The sequence below is a fragment of the Hylobates moloch genome, unplaced genomic scaffold, assembly GCF_009828535.3.
Source record: "Hylobates moloch isolate HMO894 unplaced genomic scaffold, HMol_V3 SCAFFOLD_4, whole genome shotgun sequence".
NCBI classification, from domain to species: domain Eukaryota; kingdom Metazoa; phylum Chordata; class Mammalia; order Primates; family Hylobatidae; genus Hylobates; species Hylobates moloch.
The window spans coordinates 174,448,744-174,473,783 of NW_026652279.1; the positions used below are offsets into that span (position 1 = coordinate 174,448,744).

The 25,040-nt window shown below is 48.6% G+C and overlaps 1 protein-coding gene across 1 annotated transcript in view; it reads left to right on the forward strand.

Moving 5' to 3' along the window:
- TMEM255B (transmembrane protein 255B) overlaps nt 1-25,040 on the forward strand; it is a 50,602-nt gene that overhangs the window by 768 nt on the left and 24,794 nt on the right. The window contains exons 2-3 of the mRNA XM_032151274.2: nt 5,514-5,656; nt 8,476-8,538. Coding sequence (XP_032007165.1) covers nt 5,514-5,656; nt 8,476-8,538 — 206 coding nt within the window. The remainder of the gene's footprint in view (nt 1-5,513; nt 5,657-8,475; nt 8,539-25,040) is intronic.

The following is a 25,040-nucleotide window of genomic DNA, read 5'->3' on the forward strand; positions in this document are numbered from 1 at the left end:
GGGGTGTCTGGGGGTGGGTTATGGTCTTTCTGCTTTGGGGTGTCTGGCGGTAGGACTATGGGTTTTTCTGCTTTGCCCTTCTTTGTTCACTACCCTGGGCATGTGTAAAATCAGGACAAAAGAGGAATTGACAGCTGAGTTATTACAGTTTTGCCTGGGATTATTACTTGGACACCATGACTGGTGTGCCCACATGATTAAATGGAACTCACTCTTCTTTTTGGGTGTTCCAGGCCCTGCTGGCAGGAAGGCCGGATCTTGGAACCCTTCCAAGCGGTGCCACCTCCCATGCTTTGTGACATTCCCCTTCCTGACTCTGTGGAGTAGAAGAAGTGGGTCTGAGGGGCAGGGAGAGCCTGACCTCCAGGCTTGCATGTCTTCCAGGTCGGACCAGGCGTGGGCACAGGCTCCTGTGGTTCAGCTCCTCCAGCTAAGGCTGGGGGTAGGAGCCAGGAAGGGGAGAGCAGGTCGGGTGGGAGAACTGGGGGCTGGTGGGGAGTGACAGGGTGATATTCTGAGATATCCTACATGGGCTGCACCTGGGGAAGACTAGAATTAGAAAAATCAGCGCTCATGATAGCAGAGAGGTAGCTGTTGGCCCATTCAGCTTCACATCTCAGAACTCCTCCTTGCAGCTCCAGTGGGAGAAATGCTGGTTAAGAATAACTGCTATGGGGGCCGGGCGCGGTGGCTCAAGCCTGTAATCCCAGCACTTTGGGAGGCTGAGGTGGGCGGATCACGAGGTCAGGAGATCGAGACCATCCTGGCTAACACGGTGAAACCCCGTCTCTACTAAAAAAATACAAAAAAAAAAAAAATTAGCTGGGCGTGGTGATAGGTGCCTGTAGTCCCAGCCACTCAGGAGGCTGAGGCAGGAGAATGGCGTGAACCCGGGAGGCAGAGCTTGCAGTGAGCCGAGATCGTGCCACTGCATTCCAGCCTGGGCGACAGAGCAAGACTCTGTCTTAAAAAAAAAAATAAATAAAAATAACTGCTATGCCATCTTAAAGTTAACACTACCCCGATGATTAGCATATGCGTTACATTTACAAAAACCTATATGAGAGCCCACGTATCATGTCTCACTGGATGCTTATCACAATCTCAAGAGGCGGGTAAGCAGGTGGTTCTCATGATTTCCATCCTACAGGTCAGGAGACTGAAATGCCTTCATTCATTCCATACCAGGAGATGTGTCTGTGTCAGGTCAGGAGACTGAAGTGCCTTCATTCATTCCATACCAAGAGATGTGTCTATGTCCTCATCTGAGTCCCGGGAAGCGGCGACCAACAAGAGAGACAGAGCTCTTGGCTCACACAGGGTTCTCTTCTCCCAGGGTCAGGGAGATTAAATGGCCACCCAAGACCACACAGTGGGTCTGGACAGACCCAGAATGGTTTGGGTCCAGTCCCTGTAAGCTGCCTCTGCAATAGAAACCTATTGGTAGATATTTTAATTAATAGTTGGGGCACTTAGGAGCACTTTAATTTTCACACTGCACATACTAACAGTATTTCCAGGACAGGAAAAACCAAGGAAATTATTCAGGTGATTTTAGTTATCTTTCTTCTAAGTGAAAGCCCCTTTCTCTTGAAAATCTGACCTTAAAATGCTTATTTCTTATGCTAATTATAAAGATATCCCACCTTCTTTCCTTGAGTTTATTTTTTGGCTCATTTTTATGCTGTGTCATGTATTTATAAAATGTATTTAAGGCTGGGAGTCTTTCTTTTTGTTATCTCTATTATATCTGGAGTCAAAATATCACCATTGTGTAATTGAATGGGATGATTCGCAACCATTGCTCCCAGTGCCCCATGTAAGTTCTGCTGTCTTTCTAGACTTGTATTAATCTAGAAATCTGTGATAGAAATGCTGATAAAAGGGTGGCTCATACCGTCTGCTTTTTATTTTGTAGCAGATGGAGGGGGAAGTTAGACTCAGGAAAGAGAAGTAAACATAGCAAAATTAGGTTGAAAATGGTTTGTAGGAGGATTTACGGGGTTTCAGAGGAGATGTGTCTAACTCTCTGCATAGTAATTAACAAGTCAGCATGTTACTGATTGACTTGACAAAGGCAGTTAGCCCAGTGGGTCTTGCTGGGCCCCCACTCTTCATGCCAAGGAACCGAACAGAGCTTCCAGCTTTAAGAACCAGAATCCAGTCACGGGGGTCCTGACAGACGGACGCCCGCAGGAGGATGGGACAGGAGCCCCACGGAAGGTTCTACCTGTGGGTCGAAGCAGATGCTGAGTCGTCTGGTTAATTATTTTGAGCATAATATTATATGTATGCAGTGCATTTAATTAAGAAAAATCACACAACAAAATCCTTTGAGAAGGAGAGCATTTGTCTGATAATTTTCTCAAATACTTAGTCCCCTAAAATTTAGTTTTAGAAATTGTATTGCTCTTAAAATACATTTAAACAGTCAAAAGATTGGAATGGGAGCCTGAGGAGAAGCAGGAAAGGCCAAAGCGGGAATTGTGTGAGTTGAAGGCACCTGGCGTTTGTCTGCATTGGCAGGTGTTACATGGAGGCTGGTGAGGGCGACCTGGAGCCTCTGGTGATGATCAAATGAGATAAGGAAGTTAGGCTGCTCTGAAAATCGACACGCTGCCCAATCCCTAGATGGTATTATTATCATTAATATGATTATTTTGTATAATTCCACAATAGCAGTTTCATTAACTTCCAAAATGTGGAATTGCATATATTTTTAAATTTTGTGTCCATTTTTAAAAAGTTTACCTACCTCTCTAAAATGAATCAGCCAGAACGGAGTTTCACCCGCGGGAGGTGCCTGCCTTCCTCTCGGCCACTTGCTCCCAGCGTGGCTTTGCCGTTTCCCACCTCGACTTCCCGACAGAGACCCCGGATCTGTCGCCGTCACTCCTGTCTCTCGGGCAAATGACCATGAACATATAACCTTTCGGGTTTTTAACAAATTGCAAAATTTCAGTGAAAAAATTACTATAAAGCATTGTGGTCCTAATTTAAGAAAAAATGTTTTAAAAAGTACATAGTGCATTGAAAAAAGACCATAAGATTTTATACCTACTTGTTAATTTGGGTTACGTGAATTTTATTTTCCCTTTTGCATTTTTCAGTACTTTATGAGTGTTCTATAAAAAATCACTTTGCTCTTGTGAGCAGCATAAAAATCACTTTCCAGCATAGACCCACTGTCTTCCTTCTCCTTGTAAGAATGTCATTATCATCTTCCTAACCTTTTCCAGCCCAACGAGGGCTGGCTTTTAGTTCAGAAATACCGCGAGAGACATGGGGAAGAACTGTGCGAGTTAGACGTGGGGAGGAGGAAGGAAGCCTGAGGCTGAGAAGTAAGGGACTGAGAGGCGGAGCTGGAGGAGGCCTCGGGCCGTGCATTCCAGCTGGCAGGTGCAGTGCCTTCCCCTCATGCAGGGCAGGTGTCGGGTGCCTGGGCCTCACTCACTTGAGGGGAGTGTGCTCCCCATCCAAGGACAAGAAAGAATGTGCTCCACGCACACAGGAAGGCAGGCGTGGCCTGGGATGGGACGGGGGCGTGGGACACGGGGGCACGGGGTGGGGCTGGGGGAGCATGACTTTAACAGATACTGGGTGACGGATGTGTAGGCGCCAGGTCCTGGGCGACCAGCATGGCCTTGGGGCTCCTGGTGCTGTGCCCGCCCCTGCACCCACCTGCTTGTCACCCCTCTAGGCTTATTCAGCGTGACCCCTGCAGAAGCTACCTTGGGGACCCGGAGGGCACAGGTGTGGCCCTGGCTGCAGGGACCCCGCACCCCACGGCGTGCTCCTGAGGCTGGGTGTGGGGATTGCTCCCTGGCCCGCACCGGGCTGCAGCCTCTGGTGTCTCAGGAGGGTGGCTTTCAGAAGGAGGGCCTCACTCCACACCGGTGGTGCTGGGCTGAGGGGTGCACTGTGCCATCGCCAGGGCCCCCAGGGAAGGCTCTGCCCTCTGCCCCTGCCTGTGGGTGACACATCCCGAGCACCCTGTCCCCAGCCCTGCTTAAGTTTTCTCCACTGAACTTGGCCTTTTCCAATGCCTGCAGCATTTGCCTCTGTCTGGCGTCCCCTCTGCCTCTCACACGTGAGGACGCTCTGCAGGGGCAGGGGTGAAGGGGTGACTATGGAGAGCACAGGGGTGAGTGGGGCTACCATACTCAGTGTGTCTATGCAGCAACATTTAAGAGAGGCCTTCAGGGAGTGCTGGGAGTGTCTAACTGGGAGACAGCAGGTGCAAAGGCCCTGTGGATGCTGGAACAAGCCTGCCTCTAAGGAGGCAGGAGATGGGGCAACCAGGGAGAGGCTGAAACCACTGCCTGCGGCCTGGAGTGTAACACCAAGGACAGTGCCACTGGCCGCCTCGGTGCAGTGGGTCTGAGACAGGGGCAGCCTGGCTGGCTGGTGGGAGCCGATGGTTTATTACGTTAGCGAATGGAGTGATCTGGTCCCCTCCAAAGTGGAAGGTAAAAAGCGATTTAGGATGAGATTCTTGGGACAAGTGTATCTTTCCAAGGGTCAAGAGGCAGGAAGGGTGGCTGTGCTGGTGGCTGTGCTGAGTCCAAGAGGGCCTTGAAGGAAGGCCGTGACCAAGGCCACGCCCTTGCTGGGTCAGCTGGATAAAAATGATTCTCTCAGATCAGCAGAGCAATTCTGCATCTGCACATTGATTTATAGTTTTGTGAAACTCATTTCTGAGGACGTAACAATCCCTTCCTTGGGCGCGATAGTCTTGCCTTGCCATTGAGCTCTGCTGACGGGATTGCAGAAGCGTAAATCTTCAGATGCGGACCTTCTAGGGTGTGGACAATGTCTGCAAGGCCGTCCTCGCTGCCGGCGGCTCTCCGGTGTGCGGTCTGCTTTCCCTGCACACACGCGCTTACACATGTGCACACACACAAATGTTGATTTTCACTCTTGGAGTAGGAAAACCTTACCATGGTTTTTTAAATCCCCTATTTTTTTTGGAGTCACACAGGGATCAAGATGATTCCATTTTCAAAAAATAAAGCAAAACAGATGGCACAGCTGGACGGCTACTGTGTGCATTCCTTTATCCCTGCCCCTCCCCTGGTGGCAGCCCCGTACCCCTCTGGGTGTGGCTGTGATAGGTGGGTAGAGAGGGTGTGTCTGCGAACGAATGGTGATGATGAAACAGTAAACAAAAGATGCTTCCGTCCTCCTGGGGACACCAAGGGGAGAAAGTCAGATAGAGGAAGAGGCAGCCAATGGGAAGCAGTCCTTTCTAGTTTGCTTTCTTGAGTTCTGTGACAGTTAGAATTAGGTTTGGCCGCAAATACCAGGCTATCCAGTATAGTGGCTTATGGTCTAGAGATTTTATTCTGTTATCTAATGGAGGTTGGGGGTGGTCCCCTGAGGTGGGCCTGGAGGCAGGCGGGGATAGTGCATCCCAGGACCCCTGGGTAACGGAGCATGGCCCACAGCCTGCCAGGCTGACGCCCTCCCGAGCCTGAGCCCTCACTGACAGGTCCTCACCTTCCTACCCACAGAAGGGCTTTCGAGGAGGAAGAGGACGTCGCTCTGGTTTGTGGGGTCTCTGCTGCTGGTGTCTGTCCTCATAGTGACCGTCGGGCTGGCTGCCACCACCAGGACGGAGAATGTGACCGTGGGGGGCTACTACCCAGGGATCATTGTGAGTGCGCCGAGCGGGCAGCCTGGGCCGGGGAGGGCAGGGTGGTGCGTGGCTCTCTCAGGGTGGTGTCCACGCCAGCTCACAGGGCTGGGGCTGAAGGTGGGGAGGCTTCGATTGGTGCTTGTGGTTGGCAGGGTTACGGCCCCCACAGACATGTACATCCCAATCCCCAGGACCTGGGACAGTGGCAGGTCCAAGGCAGAGGGGAATTCGGGTTGAGCTCCAAGTTGACCTTAAAATAGGGCCAGGTGCCCTCCATTGTCTGGGTTGGCCCGACGTGGTCACAGGGTGACCAGAGGGCAGGAGGGGGGCCAGAGCCTGGCGACAGGAAATGTCCAGGGTGGAGGAGGGTCCAGGAGCCCAGGATGTCCAAAAAGGCCGGACAGAGCCTCCCTCAGCGTCCTGGAAGGATTTTACCCTGAGGGACCAGGTCGACCACCATAGCCCATGGAAGGGGAAAGTAACTTTAAACGATTGCTGCCAAGAAGCCGTGGGTCAAAGATCGTATTAGTGATGTGATCGCGTGGGAATGGCCAGAAGGTGGTGGTGCTGACCTCATCCACCCGTCAGGCTAGATTTTGGACAGTAAGGCGGTGAGGTAAATTGGTGGTAACCTAATTGGCAAGAATTGGTCACCCAGATTCAAAAGTATCAAGGTTTTCTGAACTATGAAATTACATCCTCTGTCGTTAGTAAAAAAATTCTCCTAAGTGCCTGCATTCTGCACAGTGAGCCTCTGTCGGAATGGCTTGGATCAGCTGCCATGCCCTTCACATGCCCCAGAGCCCAGCTGCTATGTCATAAAGTGCTAAAGCAAGATTTTAAAATGTGGCTTCTTCAATCTCATTACTCTCACCTAAAGTACTACCCAGATTGGTAATAATATTAATGACAATCAGCAAAGATGAAAGATTTTTGGCACTCAGTATTTAGAAATATTTTACAAATATTGTTTATTTCACCTTTCAATTTTCCTTTGTTTATATCTTAAGGTGTGCCTTAGACATCTACGCTATCTACCTGTGTATAGTTTATGAATAAACATACACAAATAGTATCTGTGCAGAAAAAGCTTTACCAGTAAAATTGCAAGAGGCCAATGGTGTGGGGACCCTGGCCTCATGTGAGGGGCTTTTCTGCTTCCTGGGCAGAAAGGGGAGCCCAGAGGGCAAGCAGCTGCGAGGAGGAACCCCCAAGTGATTTGCAAAATATCAAGATCAACCTTGAGTGGTTGGTTTTTTTGGTTTGTTCTCAAGCTTATTTAAGAGCTCCCTCAAAATAACATAATCAAAACCATCAATGGCTAACGCTGGAGCTATGCTCTGTAAAGAATCTACTTTCTGGGCGATGAATTAATGCTGTGCTGACCGGATTGAAATGACCTTTAGCACAGACAGTTCTGAAACCAAACTAGGGAGACGACAAATAAAAGCAGCAGGAAACGTGGCTGAGTCACTTCTGTGAAGACTTTATGCCAATGTAGAAGCTTAAAAAGCTGATCTCAGAAGAAGCGGCCAGAACATGAAAACACCTCAACATTTTCAAGAAAGGTTTTTTTTTTCAAATCCCCAAAAAATAAAACATAGTGAAACAGATGTATTTTAATACATGTATATCGAAGTGAAATTTTGATATTTTTGAACTGTGGAGTTGAACTGCAGTATTTTGAAGCTCAGCACGTGAAGAAATATTCCTGTTATCCCTGCAGAATTCTCAAACCACTGGTGAAAGCCACATGTGTACGTGTCTATCACCACAGACGCACAGACACAATTACAGAAAAGGCAAAACTTTTTACATAAAGAAGTCCGGTTTCCAGTGCATTAAACTTGACACCACGGCCCCAGGAACTCCAAGGCTGTGCCGGGCGGGCCACCCCTTCCAACCGACACTCACGGGGAAGTGTGACCGGCCCGGCGCACCTCTCTCTTAGGCCTCAGCACGATTGTCGGCAGCTCCATGTTGTCTGCGGGAGGCACTTTTGCTGGCTGCTCTGAGCCAGATTTTCGGTGGGTGTTGCTGAAATGCATATTCTTCACACTGACTTTAAAAATTCCTCTGCCAGGTGGGTGTCACCTGCCAGGACGGGCCCTGGGTGGAGGGTGCAGACGCCCGGCCACTGGCCTCTGTTCTAAGACAGCACAGTCCCACGTCTATTTCCTGACATCCCGGCATCATTTTCTGCCCAGAGCTGGGGCTTCCTGTGGAGCAAGGGGACTCCGCCGGACCCCTGGTGGCCTGTGCTGCAGCCCGGGGGCCCCCTCTGTGCCTGGCCCAGGCACCCTTTCCCCACACCTGGCACCTCCCCGCTAACAGCCTGCCCTGCTCACTCTCCCGAAGCAGCAGCCATAGTTAGGCCATCTTGAGCAGGTGTCACAGGTGGCCCTGGTGCCTGGCAACCCTTCTTTTGAAACACGGCTGTAGTTCCCTAATACCGTACCCAGGAACCATGCTCAGGGGCATCTCAGGCCCAGAGAAGACGGGGCAGATGGTGGTGCTTGGTGGCCCCGGGTCCCCGAAAAGATGTTGTCTGTGGGGGAGGAACGGAAACTTCTCTTACCCCAGAGTCACAAGCCAAACAGACGCATCATTAAAAACCTCTGAGCAGAGAAGACAGGACGGGTGACATTGCAGAGACGCCCGCCCAACGCCAGCAGACGCACCTGCTGCTCAGTGGTTGAGGTTCTTGAGGTGGGGATGTCTGGCCTTCGTCCCTGGATAAAATGCCTTTGAGGGAGGGATTATTTGCTTTAAATGTCAGTGTTAAGCTTCCAGGCACGTTAATGAGTGTTTCTCTCTGGTTCTTCCTTTGGTTTTAGCTCGGCTTCGGATCTTTCTTAGGAATTATTGGCATCAACTTGGTGGAGAATAGAAGGCAAATGGTAAGAAAGTACGTTGCTTCTTTCAAACGTGGGGTGGTGGGGAGCATGAGCCCCTCGTCAGGGGACGGTACAGCTGCGCTGGGGCTCTGAGAAGAGGCAGCCCCGCCTCCCCAGCACATTGGTGTCTATGGGACCAGCTCTGAGGTTCCCGGGCTGTGGCCTGCACAGTCCTGGATACAGGGTTCAGCGAGTACCATTCACACCTTAGTCTAAGTGAGCATGGCCCTGGGTTGCTGGTGTGCAACCACCAACGGTGAGGCCTGGGAAGCTCAGAGAATGCATGAGGTTTGGGATGGGGGTGGGGGTGGGGGTGGCAAATTAAATTAAGTCCTAGTGTGTAAAGTTCAGGCAGAAACATGTGCATAAGCCTCTCTTCCTTTTGAACCAATGGCTCTAGAGTCTTGTTTTTCGTCTGAGTTTGGTTAATGTTTATCTTGCCCAGACTAAGAGGAGAGGCAAAGACATAAAACCAGGAGGGAGCCCCCGGTTCACACAGCAGCAATGCAGAGTGAAATCTAGACACTGCCTGTCCATGATGTTCGTGGCTGTATGCGCGGCAACAGCGATCAGGTTCAGCTGGAAGTCTGTTTTGTTGATGCACTGTTTTCGGGACTGTAACTTTAAAAACAAATACTGGCTAATTTTGTCAGTTCACGGTGGCAGCCAGGATTGAATTTTAAGAGCAGGGTTTAGAGGGGAGGTGGTTGGGCCATTTCTGCCTCATCTCCCAGTTGTTGCCTCAGAGCAGGCTGGAGTTCTCGCCCTTCCCCGCACCGGCTCTCATGTTACTGTATCATCCAGTGTGCAAATGACCTGTGTCGGGCCCCCAACCCCTGCCTGTTCCCAGTTCCCAGGCCGAGAGGGAGGGTGAAATGGCTGGGCCGCGGTGTGTGCCCTCGGAACCCTGTGTGTTAGTCTGTTTTCACGCTGCTGATAAAGACATGCCCAAGACTGGGTAGTTTACAAAAGAAAGAGGTAACTGGACTCACAGTTCCACGCGGCTGGGGAAGCCTCACCATCACGGCGGAAGGTAACGAGGAGCAAGTCCTGTCTTACGTGGATGGCAGCAGGCAAAGACAGAGCCTGTGCAGCGAAACTCCCCCTTGTAATAACCATCAGATCTTGTGAGACTTACTATCATGAGAACAGCACGGGAAAGACCTGCCCCCATGATTCAATTGCCTCCCACCAGGTCCCTCCCACAACATAAGGATTCAAGATGAGATTTGGGTGAGGACACAGCCAAACCATATCACCCTGCATGGGACCCAGCAAGCTCCCACTGCTGACCAGGAAACTGACCCTTGGGCAGATGGAGCCTGATCGTGTGAGGGTGAGAGGTCCCTGGAGGGTTGGGGGGTGGCTGCAAAGGCACTGGGATTCTGGTAGAGCAGAGCGTTCTGCTCTGCATATTAGACACAGTGTGCACTGCAGGGTGAACTGCCGTTCTTGGCTAGCAGTTGCAAAGAGGTGGAGAGATAGGCCCGGCATTTCCTCTCCCACCCACCCCCTGTTGTTGGCTCCTGAGGGTGGGCATCACAGCTGACCAGGGTGGGCAAAGGCCTCACACACACCAGTCTGCAGAATGGTGTTGGAAACAGGCCACCTTTGGGAGCCAGCATGCCCCATGATGGTCTCTAGACAGCATCTCTTCAGAGTCTGGGGCTGCTTGGTGCCTGCAGGGAGTTGGGTGGGCCTGAGGATGAGGATGGAAGGCCTGCTGAAGGTTTTTCCACGAGATTTCCCCAAAGAGGCAGAAGCTGGGTGTGAAGCTGGGCTTTGGCGATGCACAGGATGGGTGGACAGTGTGGGTCTGTTCTTCTTTCCTTTTAAAATAATGGCTTTAATGGGATATAGTCCACATTCCATATAACTCACCCATTTAAAGCACACAATTCAATGGTTTTTAGTGTATTCACAGATATGTGAACCATCAGCACAGCCAGTGTTAAAACATGAATCACCTCAGCAAGAAACCCACACCCTTCTCTTAGCACCCTCCTACCCAGCCTAAGCAACCAGGAATCAACTTCCTGTCCCTGTAGATTCCTACTCTGGGCTTGTGTGTGGAGGGAGTAACGTGTTATGTGCGGTCTCTGTGTCTGGTGTCTGGGCTTTCGTGTGGAGGGAGCAACGTGTTATGTGCGGTCTCTGTGTCTGGTGTCTGGGCTTGCGTGCGGAGGGAGTAATGTGTTATGTGCAGTCTCTGTGTCTGGTGTCTGGGCTTGCGTGCGGAGGGAGTAATGTGTTATGTGCGGTCTCTGTGTCTGGTGTCTGGCACTGCACATTGTCTTTAAGCTTCCTCCGAATTTCCTTGCTTTCTATGGCTGAATAATAATCCACTATATGGGCCGGACATGGTTGCTCATGCCTGTAATCCTAGCACTTTGGGAGGCCAAGGTGGGCGGATCACGAGTTCAGGAGTTCAAGACCAGCCTGACCAACATGGTGAAATCCCGTCTCTACTAAAAATACAAAATTAGCCAGGCGTGGTGGCACATGCCTATAATCCCAGCTACTCAGGAGGCTGAGACAGGAGAATCACTGGAACCTGGGAGGCAGAGGTTGCAGTGAGCCGAGATTGAGCCATTGCACTCCAGCCTGGGTGACAGAGCAAGACTCTGTCTCAAATAATTATAATAATAACAATGATAATAATAATAATGATCCATTGTATGGATGGGCCACACTTATCCATACACCAGTTGATGGACATTATAGCTGTTTACACCCTTTGGCTGTTGTGAATAATGCTGCTGTGAACATTTGTACATAGGTTTCTGTGTGAAAATGCATTTTCATTTCTTTTGGGCATGTACCTAGGAGTGGAATTGCTGGGTCATACAGTAATGCTGTTTAATCATTTGAGGAACTGCCAGACTGTTTTCCAAAGTGGCTGCCCCATATTACATTCCCACAGACAGGCATGAAGGTTCCAGTTTCTCCACTCCCTCACCAGCACTTGTCACTATCTGACTGTTTGATTCTAGCCATCTAATGTGTGTTAAGTGGTATCTCATCGTGGTTTTGATTGCATTTCCCTGACGATTAGTGATGTCGAGCATCTCTTCATGTGCCTATTGGCCATTTGCATATGTTCTTGGAGAAATGTCTGTTCGTTTCCTTTGCTCATTTTTACATTGGGCTGCCTTTTCCTGTTGAGTCATCAGAGTCATTTATGTATTCTAGGTACAAGTCCCTTCTCAGATATGTGATTTGCAAATATTTCCTCACATTCTGTACATTGCCTTTTCACTTTCTTAATGGTGTCCTTTGAGGCACAAAAGTTTTAAATTTTGATGAACTCTAATTTATTTTTTCTTTTGTTGTTCATGCTTTTGGTGTCATATCTAAGAATGTTTTGCAAATCTAAGGACATGAAGATTTACCCCTAGATTTTTCTAGAAGAGTTTTATAGTTTTAATTCTTCCATCTGGGTCTGTGATCCACTTTGAGTTAACTTTTGTGTATGGTATGAGGTAGGGGTTATTATAGTTTTAAGTCTTCCATCTGGTTCTGTGATCCACATTGAGTTAACTTTCTTCATGGTGTGAGGTAGGGACCCATGTTCATGCATTTGTGGACATCCAGTTGTCCAAGCACCATTTGCTGAAAAGACTGTTCTTTTCTCATTGAATGGTCTTGGCACCCTTGTTGAAAATTAATCGGCCATAGATATATGATTTATTTGTGGACTTTTAATTCTATTCTTTTAATCTATATGTCTTTGCTTGTGCTGGTACCACAGTCTTGATTACTGTAGCTTTAGAGTAAGTTTGAAATAATGGCTTATGAGTCTTCCAGCTTTGTTCTTTTTCAGGATTGCTTTGGCAATTCTGAATCCCTTGCAATTCCATATGAATTTTAGAATCAACTGGTCAGTTTCTACAAGGAAGCCAGCTGGGATTCTGGTAGGGATGTGTTGAATCTGTAGCTCAGTGTGGGGAGTGTTAGCATCTTAATGTTAAGTATCCCAATCCATGAACATGGAATGCTTTCCCAGTTATTTAGACCTTCTTTAGTTTTTAAAAACAATGTTTTGTAGTTTTTAGAGTATAAGTTTTGTATCAAATTTACTTATTCTTCAGTGTTTATCAAATGAAGTACTTACCAAATTAAATTTATTCTTAGGTACTTTATTCTTTTTGAGGCTATTTTGAGTGGAATTGTTTTCTTAATTTAACTTCTGGGTTGTCCATTGCAAGTGTTTAGAAATACAATTGACTTTGTATGTTGATATAATATCTGCAACCCTGTGGAACTCATTTCTTTGTTCTAGTAGTTCTTTAAAAAATGGATTTCTCAGAATTTTTTATCTACTAGAGCATGTCAAATAGAAACACTTTTGCTTCTTCCCTTCCAATCTGGATGCAGGGAGACCATTTCTATGGCTTCGGTAAAATCACATGGGTACTGGAATGACAGGATAAAGACCCAAGAGTGACGGCCACTGCCAGAGCCGTGTGGTGTTCACCAGTCCACAGGGTTCCCTCACCTGGGTGAGGAGGGCACCTGGATGCCCCAGACCAGAGCCTCTGAGGGGTTATCTGTGATGCCTGTGCAAGCTCATTTCTGCCTTTTCAGGAGAGGCATTCTTCTGGGCTGATGTTGTATGGTGAACCCCTATTTCACAATCTCACATTAATTTAATACTTGTGGTAGGTGGAACCTGGCTGTCCGTGAGTGCTGTGTGATCCTAGGAAACTAACTGAAGAATTTCAGCCTCAGTTTCTTCATTTGCATGGTGGCTGGGAACATTTGAGCCAATGCACATGAGAATGTCTTGTTCATGACAGGTTTTGAGAAAATAGTGGCCATTGTTATACACTGGTTTTAAGTGCATAGATGTCAGAACATTCAAGATATTTCAAAAGGCAGCAAGGCAGGCTGTCAATGTCAGCTAGAGAGAGAATGAGTGTATTTCCAGTGCATCCAGATACACATGAACACTTTTTTCTCGATTTATTTTTATTTTACATTTTTACCATAGAAAACTTTAAGCACATACAAGGGTGGAGAAAATCACATAATGAACCCTCCGTGCCCCCCACCCAACTCCATCACTTGTCCTGTTCACCCCCCACCTGCTTCTTCTCTTCCCATGTTGTTTAGAAGCAAATGCCAGACATGGCATCATTTCATTTACAAAGATTTCACTCTGTTCACTTAAGGGATGGAATCTGATCATTAGGAATGGCTTCACCATTATCCCTACCCATTATCATGTTAGTCTCCGGTGACATCTGAAGAATGCCCCAAATCACATCAGCTTTAGATATTTTTCCACTGCTGAATGAGTTACTGTTTGCTCCTCACCCAAACAGACATATGAATCATTTATTTCAGGAAGAGCTCTGTAACCTGGCACAGTCCCACAGGTCCCACAGGGATGGGAAAGGGAAGGGCATAAAACAGTGTTAACTGGTGATTCTCCTGTGCCCCACATACGTGCACACGCACAGACACACACATGACACACTCCACACAGTACAAAACACATGCATGCCACACACCACACACACACAACACAGACTACACACAACACACATGACACACACACCACACAACACACAAATGACACACACCACACAATACACACCACATATACCACACACCACACACACTATACACAACACACAACACACCACATACACCACACATATGACACACACACCACACAATACACACCACACACACCACACAATACACACCACATACACTACACACACCACACCACACACACTACACACACCACACACAACACACAATACACAATACACGCTCCACACAATACACTACACACACCACATACAACACACACGACACACACAACACACAACACACACCACATACACCACACACAACACGCACCACACACAAGACACAATATGCAACACACACTCCACACAATACACTACTCACACCACACACACTACACACAACACACGACACACACCACACAATGCACACCACACACACCACACACTCCACACAATACACAACACACACCACACACGACACACATCGCACACACACACCACACACCACACACACCACATACACCACACACACTACACACAACACACATGACACACATGCCACACAATGCATACCACATACACTGCACACAGCACACAACACACAATACACAACATACACTCCACACAATACACTACACACACCACACACGACACACACACTACACAATGCACACCACATACACTACACAAACCACACACCACACACACCACACATACTATAACACCACACACACCACACATACTACACACACCACACACAGAAGTCTTTGGTCTGGACGGAGCCCGTTTTCTCCATTCGTCTAAGTGCTGGAGGCTGAGGTCTCGGCCACCTTCCTTCTGCCCCACTTAGCTTCTGCTCAGGGCCTCGCTGTCGTGGGAGCCCCATCAGCCTTCCTGGGGCGTCGGGCCCTGCACCTTCTCCTGTGGAAGTGGTTTCTGGGATCCCTGGATGGCAGTGTTGGGCGGCTCTGCAGGTCACCGGTGAGGACACTGTGAGCGCCCAGGGCAAGAGCCCGTGCCAAGGCCCCACGGCCCTGAGTAGGTCCCACAAGGGCCGGGTGTTCTGGAGGACAGGCGTCGAGTGGGCCCCATCCACTTGCCATCCAACCCTGGATCCCACGACCTCACCCACGGCGGGGGAGTAACTAAGGGAGTGGAGCACAGGCAGAGCACGGGCACAGGCGGCCACACTTGCTGGGCACCCAGCTCGGGGTTGGTCCTGCCGGGCCCACAGCCTCACCACCGAGGCCTCTTTCCCTGAAGCTCGTGTGGCCCTGATGAGGCCCCAGCTCTCCGTGCCTGTCAGGCACTGGGGGGTGTTTCTCTGAGGCCAGTGGCCCTGCGTCCCCACCCAGGGACCATGGGACCCCTGCGGCCCCACAGGTGGCTTGAGTCAGACTTTCCCAGGTGCACGTGGCCTGTGGCATCAGGAGGTTTCTGTGTGCAGCCACGTGCGGCCTGTGAGCTGAGGCTGAGTCTTCGGGGCCGCCCCTCCTGGACCGTGGCGGGACCTGCCCAGGACACCAGTCCACACCTCCTCCATGCAAACGCCTCAGGCCACACCTGCAGGGGATAGGATGAAGTTCAAAGAGGACCCTGTCCCGTCCTCCACTCTCTGCTCAAAGAAGCTGCCACCTGAACCCTCCAGACTTGTGTTAATTTTGGGAGAAGGGTGGGCACTGGCGCAAGGGTGAGCGAGTGGAGAGACTTGGGGGCCGCCAGCCCTGCCTTCTTTTCTGGCTGCCTGGGCATCTGCCACAGGAACTAGGTCTAGTTACAGGAAAATCAACCAGGTCCCTGGTTTTAGGCCCCCGAACTTGGAGGCCTGTGGGATCGTGCACCTGCCACTCAGGGGCCAACTTGGCGGCTCTGGTTTCTTAAACGCGCCTCTCTTCTGCGGGTGGCACCTGCTTCCTGTCGTCCTCCTGACAGCCACGTCGAGCCCAGACAGGCTGGAGCCAGATTCCCACCCTGCTGCTGGCCGAGCTGTGAGCTGCACATGCGACCCCGCCTCAGAGCTGCTGGCTCCATCCCATGGCCACAGTGGGGCCCTAGCAGGCCCTCGCCTCAGGGTGCCTGTTTTTTTCTGCTGTCTGAGCAGCCTTGCCTCCCTGGGCACGCCTGATTAGCAGGAGCTGGGGTGCAGCCTCCCGGACACGTGGGGCCAAGTGTGACACTCAGAGGGGTCGCTGACCTGGAGCTTCCCGACACAGTGGGCACAGGCGACCTGTTCCCATCTTGGTTTTCCCTTGGTTGTCTCGCATCCTGATGCATGAGCCGGTGGTGCTGACGCCCTGGTGAGCAGGAAAAGCTCCTCCTTGTTCTGTAGCAGAGCCACACCCCATGCTGAGCATCCCTGACGCCCACCTGCAGGTCCCAGGAGCCAACACCTACGGATGCACTGGTTACAGAGGTAGGGATTTGCCTAGGGCCACAGGTGCTTGGGCTGTCTGCTTGTCAAGTGCTCTGTCTGAAACCAACACCTGGAATTTCTATTTTTGCTGCCACAGAAGCTGCATCCACATCTGCTTGTTTGGAAAATCCAATTCATTTTCTGGCTGGGTCCAAATAGCTGCATATGTTTGGACAGGGCCCTGGAATTTCTAATGGAAAGCCACAGCCAGATCTGTTTCTGTGGCCAGTCTGCAGGGAGTTACATGTCACCAGAGCCTCGGCATCTGTTAGAAGATGTGGTGCACTTTGGGGATCTCTGTCTCCCTCTAACTCTCTGTCTCCCTCTCTATCTCTCTGTCTCCCTCTCTATCTCTCTGTCTCTGTCTCCCTCTCTATCTCTCTGCCTCTCTTTACACCCAGCACACCTGGATTTGAACCCAGACCCAGCCTCTTGCCAGCTATGTGACCTGGGCGGGGCCAACGGTGCCTGTCAAGCCTGGTGGAGTGCCTGCCCGTTCCCAGTGCAGGGCTGGACAGTGGCGGAGGCTGCCAGCCCTACCCGCTGACTGTGCACCCCAGACTGCTGTGGGGCCGAGGGGAGGCGCGGTGGCCCCGGCTGTGTCTCTGGGGGCAGCTCCCCCAGCGCTGTGCTGACTCTAGACTCAGCCCAGAAGGCAGGGACTGTGGTATGCTGGATGCACGTGCTTCAGCACCTAGAACAGCTCCCGCCCGGGTCCACCAGACTTTGCTGAAAGGAGGATGGTCTTGGGAAGGGAATCCCTGGGGTCCCCGCATCAGGTCCCTTGTCCTAAGGAGGGGGATGAGCCATCTCCCCAGGTCATAGGGGGAGCGAGGGCGGCTCTTCCTGCCACTGCCTTTGCCCTGTGCAGCCTGGGCGGCCTCAGACAGGGCCTTCCCGGGTGGGTGCTGTGGCTCTGCCTCCCCGCTGAGTGCCTCCTCCTTGGCTGACCCTGTCATTCACCACCTGAAGCCATTGCTAACAATAACCAATCCGGGTGGTGCGGGGCAGGGCTGCGTGGTCTCGGGGTTTCCTGGACGACTGTGGAACGGTCCGGGCTGGCCAGGGTCACAGAGAGGAGCCCACAGCTGCCTGTGCCAGGGTGGAGGGCCTGAGGGCTGGACAGCACAAGGCTAGCCCTGAGCTTGTCAGGAGACATGGATGGGATGCATTCCTGTAGAGGAAGGCTCGGAACAAGCTGCCCTCTGGCGGGATCAGTGCAGGACAGGCGTGTTCCCGTCTGGCAGAACGGCACAGTATAAAAAGCCGGCTGAACAGGAATCGCGTGATTTTGGGCAGGGGTGGAGATGTGAGGGATGGAAAGGGGATCTTTAGCTTCAATATGTCATCTCCCAGCAAGATGAGAGTCTGAACCTGTGTGTGTAGCTGGGTCTGCGACAAGCAATGGTATCACCTGCCGTAATGATGTGATGATGATCACCTGTGGTGCCATGGCATCTTCTCCCGGGTGAGTCCCGATTTCACCTGCTGTAATGATTGACGGTGATCACCTGTGGTACTGTGGCGTCTTCTCTTTGGGGCTGAGTCCCGATTTCACCTGCTGTAATGATACGACGATGATCACCTGTGGTACTGTGGCGTCTTCTCGTGGGTGAGTCCCGATTTCACCTGCTGTAATGATTGACGGTGATCACCTGTGGTACTGTGGCGTCTTCTCTTTGGGGCTGAGTCCCGATTTCACTCAGCTGCCTCACTAACCCGACATTAGGTTTTTGTTGATCTTTTTCTAGCCTGGGCAGGGCCTCCACTGACCCATAGAGAAACTGACCCGTAGAGAAACACCCACAAGTGCTCACTCCTGGCCACTGGCTGTAAGAGTTGAAGAAAGAAGAAACACGAAAAGCAGCTCAGTAGTCAAAAACAGGTTTATTTTGGAGAATAAACCCGAGAGGGGCTTCGGGCCGATTTAGGTCTGGAATGTTCTCTCTTACAGACTAAAGGTATTTAAGGGTTTACGGAGGGGAGCTTGTTGCAGGTTCAGAGTGTTTTTGGGTGGAGGGAGTTTTATGGCAGGGTTGGAAGGTTTCAGGTCAGAAGGGAGTTTATCTTGGGGTCGGCATGTTTCTGGTCAAAGGTGTCATTTGTGGTTTATGGTCACGCTGATATTAGACATTAGGTTGATTTTTTTTGGCAGGATTTTGGGGGTTTTTAATCAAAGGGGAACTTAAAATGGTGGTGTTTGTCCAAGATGGCAATGTTCCTGCTCTGTCAATCCAGACGCCATAGTTGAAAAGGACGAGGGGTGATGTGTTCTTTCTGGCTACTTCCTGCTGAGAGAGAGTTGTCCTTAGAGGGCACTGAACACAGCGCTGGACTTTTGGGGGCGTAGAGGCAGCGTCTGCTGATACATCTAGGAGTGGAAGAGGTGGATTTGTTCCCAGAAGCACTGTCTGTTTTGGGGGCGTAGAGGGAGCGTCTGCTGATGCATCTATTCTTCAGCTTACAGGGCTTTATGCTGGTACATCTTGTCTTCAGCTTACGGGGCTTTAAGAAAGCACAGCTTAGGTTTCAGTGATTTCCAGTTAGAAAAGTGGGGAAAAAGGAAAAATTGAAAACATTATTTTGGAGACTCATAGCCAGAAAAATTAGAATTTAATCTAAATTGTAGAAAATAATAACAATTGAAAAACATCAGACAAGACTGGAATTTAACAACAGGTGTGCTATAGTTTTTGAAACAATTTTCTCTCTCCCGTTTTCCATTTTTATTAAAAGACACATGGTAGGACTGGTTTTCTTTATTATACTTGGCTTAATTATTTGTAGACAGTGCAGCAAGAATAATTATTTTTCACAAAGGCCTTTTAAATTGTCTTTGATAGAGCTTTGTTTTATAGAAGGAATCTGAGATAAGACTTTTTAAAGCTGAGCCCAGCCATGGAATTTTACCATTAAATACCTATGAGTTGGGTGAATTCCTCTCCTGTTGAGGTTCCTGGCCTGTCAGAAAGTGACATTCCTACCCCAGATCAGAACCCCTGTGCAGCGACTGTGTGCCCAGAATAGGAGGCCAGTTTCCAAGGGCTTTCTTGGCTTCATAAGTCAAGTTTGATTCCTTAAAGGGAAGCACACCATTCCAGTCAAAGTCTAGGTAAAATAACCAGTTTCTCCCATTGTGTCCTGTTACAAAAGAAAACAGATTCTTATTGCACTTATGCAAATAACTATATTGCCATAATTTAAGAATTGTCACAAATAGTTTCCAAATTCTGGAGGAAATCAGGTAGAGAGGAACAGATAAGCTCCAAATTTTGCTCCTGGGAGTCTACTAAATTGTTAAAAGCTGTCAATAGCTCGAAAGACGTTTCCTTGACTCTGAAAAGCAAAACAAAGGATTAGCAACATCTGAGGCAAAATGTCAAAATGATCACTCCAGTCTCCTGTTGGTTCAGTTCATGTAGTTAATTCCTGTCCTGCTTGATATTAATGAATATTTTAGCTCTTCAAGAGTCCCGAACGTTTTTCCTCTATTCTGATGTCACAATCTTCAAAGTTGTCAGAAACCTGCATTCAAGAGCACCTGTTAGAGCTCCATAGCTGATCATCAAACCACCTTCTAAGCAGGACCAAAAGACAACAATTGCTATGGATGACAAAATGTTTTAGGGTAGCCATAGTTAAAGACACAATTGACAAGGAAATCTGCTACCTTGTGGCAGACAATAATTTTAACATAACAATGATAATTATTACTGATAATGTACACTAAAATATATCAGAATTATAGAAGTCTCCCATAACTTTGGAACACATACCAATAACATTTATACAAATATAGCCCAAAAAAAGCCAAACACCTTTGCATATTTGACAATGCTTCCTGTATAATTTTTATACCAAATAAGCCGAATTTCACCTTTACATTAGTGTACTATTAATGTTAAACCCAATTCTTAACAAAACTTTATAGACATATTTACCCAATTTTAATGTTTGATTGTAAGGTAAGATTTTTATAGACCTTTTGTAACTCTTTACAATTTTTGTTAAAGAGCAGGCTAGTGCTCTAAGAGAAACCCATTGTGCTTTTATTTTAATGCTTAATTTGCAGAAAAACTGGAGGATACCCCTTTAACTTTAGCCAGTATGTTTACAAATAGAATTTCCTTTACAATCAACCATTCACGACTTGCTTAAACCTTCATTTTTATTTTATCCAACTTAAAACAACCCTTTAACCTTTTAATCTAGGCAAAAATTCACATTCCCATGCCTCCTTATAATCTTTTTACCAAAAGTATATTTTGCTTTCCTTACACGCCGTGCATGCTGTTTCTTCAGTAGTCTTAAATACATGTAACACTGTTAACTCTTAGCAACCTTCACTTTTGGTGAAAACGTTGGTAAGTTTGGGGTTTTAAATGATGTACTAGGTGTGAAGCCTGGGACTTAGACAGAAGTGCACACAAGGTCTGACTCATTCCAGTGTCAAACTCTATGTGTCCCAGGCCTTACCTAGATACAAAGCGGGCAAGTTGTACAGCTAAGAGTCGTCGTGGCATTTTATAAAGCATTTAGGAGGCCTAATCACCTTTAAATTCTACATCATTTCTTGCATAAATTCCCTTGTATAAATTCTTTTACGACTACGCAGACAAGCTACCACATGCCTCGACGTTCTGACTTGTCCTAAACATCCCTGTCTTCAAACAACCAGTTATTTTACTTTAGGACAAAAATTTACCATACAAGATCCTTTCTTATATAAATTCTCTTTTCTTTAATACCTTTTTGCATAGCTAGGGGGCATGGCTAATTTCTTATGTCCCCAGGCCTTATCTAGAATTTAATGCTCCAAAATAAATTGAACAATTTTTAAGTCAAAGAACCAGTTTATGGTCTAAAAGCATTTAACAAACCTAATATTTGACCTGCATAATTTAGACCAACTGTTTACATTTTTGAAGATTTTTTTTTACCAATAGTCTTTACAACTTTTTAGTTTTATAACTTTCTTTATATCTCCCTTATTTCCTGGTTTCTTTTACCTTGTTTTATATAAAACCTTTAAATAACCTTTGAATTAGACACAAATTAACCTTTAAAAAGGATACAATTTTTAGAAAGAATGCTTTCCTATGGTATATTTTTATTGGAAAAACCTAAATAATGAAATAGCTGTAGTTTAATATAACTTTAGAATCCAAATTATGACAAGTTTGTTTACAAATATTTGTCCCATTACATTTATGTAATTATTTTAATCACTTGCCTAGATCATTTATGAAAACTGTGATAGTCATTTAAAGTTATGAAACTGCCATTGCACAATTATAACTGAGACAGTGAAAACGATCTGAACTGACTCCATCTTGCTTCTGACCTACCAGATACCGTCCCAGTTGCCCTGGGTTCCGTGGGCTCACTGGACGTGGGGCACAGGATCCGGGCACCCTCAGTCGTCCGTGGTCAGCGCTGGCAGTGATGAGATTTCCTCCTGTGATGGTCGGGGGGCTTCATTATGAGCCCCACCTGAACGGGGAAGGTGTCCCCGTTGGGAGCCGTCCATTTTCCAGTGTCCCCAGAGACCACAGATTGGGCACAGTTTGGTGGGGGCAGGGGTTTAGGACAAGCCTTTGCCCAGTGTCCAGCATTGCCACGTCGGAAACAGACTCCCGGAGAGGTGGGGGAGTTTTCTTTCGGGCTATCAGGAGGCTTTTTGTGGAGCTAACTTTTGGACAGCAGAGGTGAGCATCTGGTATTTATACAGAGATGTTTGTCTTTTTGAATTCTTTGTTACTCGTTTGTGTTGTTAAAGACATGGAAGGCTGCATTTAAGAGGTCCCACTGAGATATCTGGGGACCCTCCTCTAATTTTTATAATTTTTTCTAGATATCTTGGCGGATTGGGAAATAAATTGGAGGGGGAGAAAAGTTTGACCTTCTCTAGATTCTGGGTCCAAATTGGTATATTTTAGCATCGCTTCAGTGAGGTGTGGTAAGAAAAGGGCAGGATTTTCCTGGGGCTCTTGTGTAATTTCTGTGAGTTTTTCATAATTAACTGCCTTATGGGCATTTTTGTCCATGCCTGCGAGGGGACAGGTGATCATGTGGTCTCTGCCTGAAGCCAGTGTCTCCCTGTTGGTAAGTCCAATCTGGATCTCTACGGGGCCTGCATCGTTAGCCACTGTGTTTTATATTAGGGTTTGATTATGGAGTTTATCTGCGTCGGCCTCAGCTGAATGCCATACGCTCCTTTTCATCAGGAGTGAGGGTGGAGGTTAGAATTATATCAATGTCATGCCAAGTTAGATTAAAGGATTGGGCTATGTGCAGGAATTCCCTGTGATAATGAGAGGGATTTTCAGAGAAAGATTCCAGGTGCTGTTGGATCTGTGACAAGTCAGACGTGGAGAAAATCAGACATGGAGAAAGGACCATGAATGCAAGCAGTGCCTTCAACCCCAGCTACTTCCTGGAGAGAGAGAATGGCAGAGGTGGCTTGACTGGCTGGGGTAGTTTCTGAATGGGTGACTGGTGGAGAAGGAGGATGGGCGGTGTTTGGGGCTAAAGGCTTGGGGGTAGGAGGGGCCAACAGGGTGGAGGGTTTGGTCTGGTGAGGAGCATATGCAGAGGGTCGAGAGTACAGAGGGGGTTCACCTGCAGGGTCAGAAGGGGTTTTGGAGGAAGGGATTTCAGAGGAAGGGAAGACCTGGGGAGGGTTTTCTTTAAGAAGGATTTCATGAGGGGCACAAATGTGACATAGGGCCGAAGAAAGCCTGAATATAGGGAACCTCTTGTCATTTGCTGCTCCTGGTTATAAAGTTGTCAAGGTCCCTAAGAATTTGAAAGTCAAAGGTGCTGTTTTCAGGCCATTGGCTGTCATTATCTAGTTTGAATTGGGGCCAGGCCGTGTTACCATAAAAAACTAAACGCTTTGGCTTTAGGCTCCCCTGTAAGCCAAGTTTGGTGAGGCTGTGAAGGAGACAGCCGAGCCGGGAGGGCGTAGGGATGTGGGATTGTTGGGCACCTGTGTGGGCTGGTAAGAGGAGGCCGAGGGTGTCTTTTTTTGTTCTAGGTGTCTCCAGAAGAAAGACAGAGACCCAGAATCCTGTTTATAAAGAGGAAAGTTAACCTGAGAAGAGACTGGGAGTTCCCAAGATTTCCCCCAGCTTAGTCCCACTGGTCCTCTGAGGACCAGGATGGCAGATCTGACTTTCCCGGGTACCATGAGAAAGCCAGGGGAGGGAAGATCTTCCCAGTCAGCTGGATTCGTGTCCGGTGTTGGATGTTCCAGTTGGAATTGGCAAAGGGCCTCCCAGACTGGAGCCTCGTGAGGAAGACAGAGAGAGAGAGAGAGAGAGAGAGGAAGAAGAAGGAGGAGGAGGAGGAGGGAGGAGGAGGAGGAGGGAGGAGAAGGAGGAGGGAGAAGAAGGAGAAGGAGAAAAGGGTTAGAGAGTGAAATGCCCATTGTGAGCAGTTGGAGGTGGATTTCTGAGACCTGAGGATTTTGAGAGCCCACTGGGGAGTAGCCCTGGCCTGAGCCTCGCAGTTCCCTTCGGGTCAGTTGTCCTCCTCATGCAAACTGCTTGGAAAGTAAAGTGAGAGAAAAGACAAGGCAGGTGACCAGAGGCCCTCGGGATCTAGGAATTAGCCCGGGATAAGCTGCCACTGCCCACTGCTTCCTAGGTTGCAAGAGAGCCTCTGCCCCTGACACCTGTCCTGGGTTTCAGCACCAAATGTAAGAGTTAAAGAGGAAAGAAACATGAAAAGTGGCTCAACCATCAAAGAGAGGTGTATTTTGGAGAATAAACCCGAGAGGGGCTTCTGGCTGATTTAGGTCAGGAGTGTTCTCTCTTATAGACTTAGGGTATTTAAGGGTTTAGGAAGGCGGGAGCTTATTGCAGGAGCAGAATGTTTCTGGGTGGAGGAGAGTTTTATTGCAGGGTTGGAGGTGTCATTTGTGGTTTATGGTCATGTTGACATTAGTCAGTAAGTTGATGTTTCTGGGGCTGGATTTAGGCAGTTTTTAGTCAAGGGGAACTTAAAATGGTGGTGTTTGTCCAAGACGGTGATGCCCCTTCTCTGTCACTGGCAAAGTGCCCAGGTTGAGAGTTGTTTCCTGAAGTTCACTGCCCTGCACACAGGGACTGGCTTTGCCTTCTGGTTTCCACCTGCACTTCTAATACCGTGACAGAGGTTGCCCTCCAGGCGAAACACTGCAGGGCAGAGAGGGAGGCTTGTGGGGTTCCCTCACCCCCAGCTGCGGTTTCTGACTCAGGTGGCCTGGGGTCTCATGTTTGCTCTTCGACCTGCCTCTCCTGCTGTTGTCTTTAGCAAATGCATGAGCAAAGAGAGGTCCTAGACCACTGACAGAGAAATAGACCCACCGGAGGAGAGAGGCTGGAAAGCTGAAAAGTTCAATTAAAGAAACTTCTAGGTCAGCAGAAATTTAGAAATTCAGTCTCCCCAACATGAGCTTTCCCTGCTTTTGAAATCTTTAGGTCATTGGTCAGGGCCAGAAGTAGGAATGGTTGCCGCTGGGCTCGGAGACCCCACTCTGGACGTGACTGTGGGTGCTGGACGTC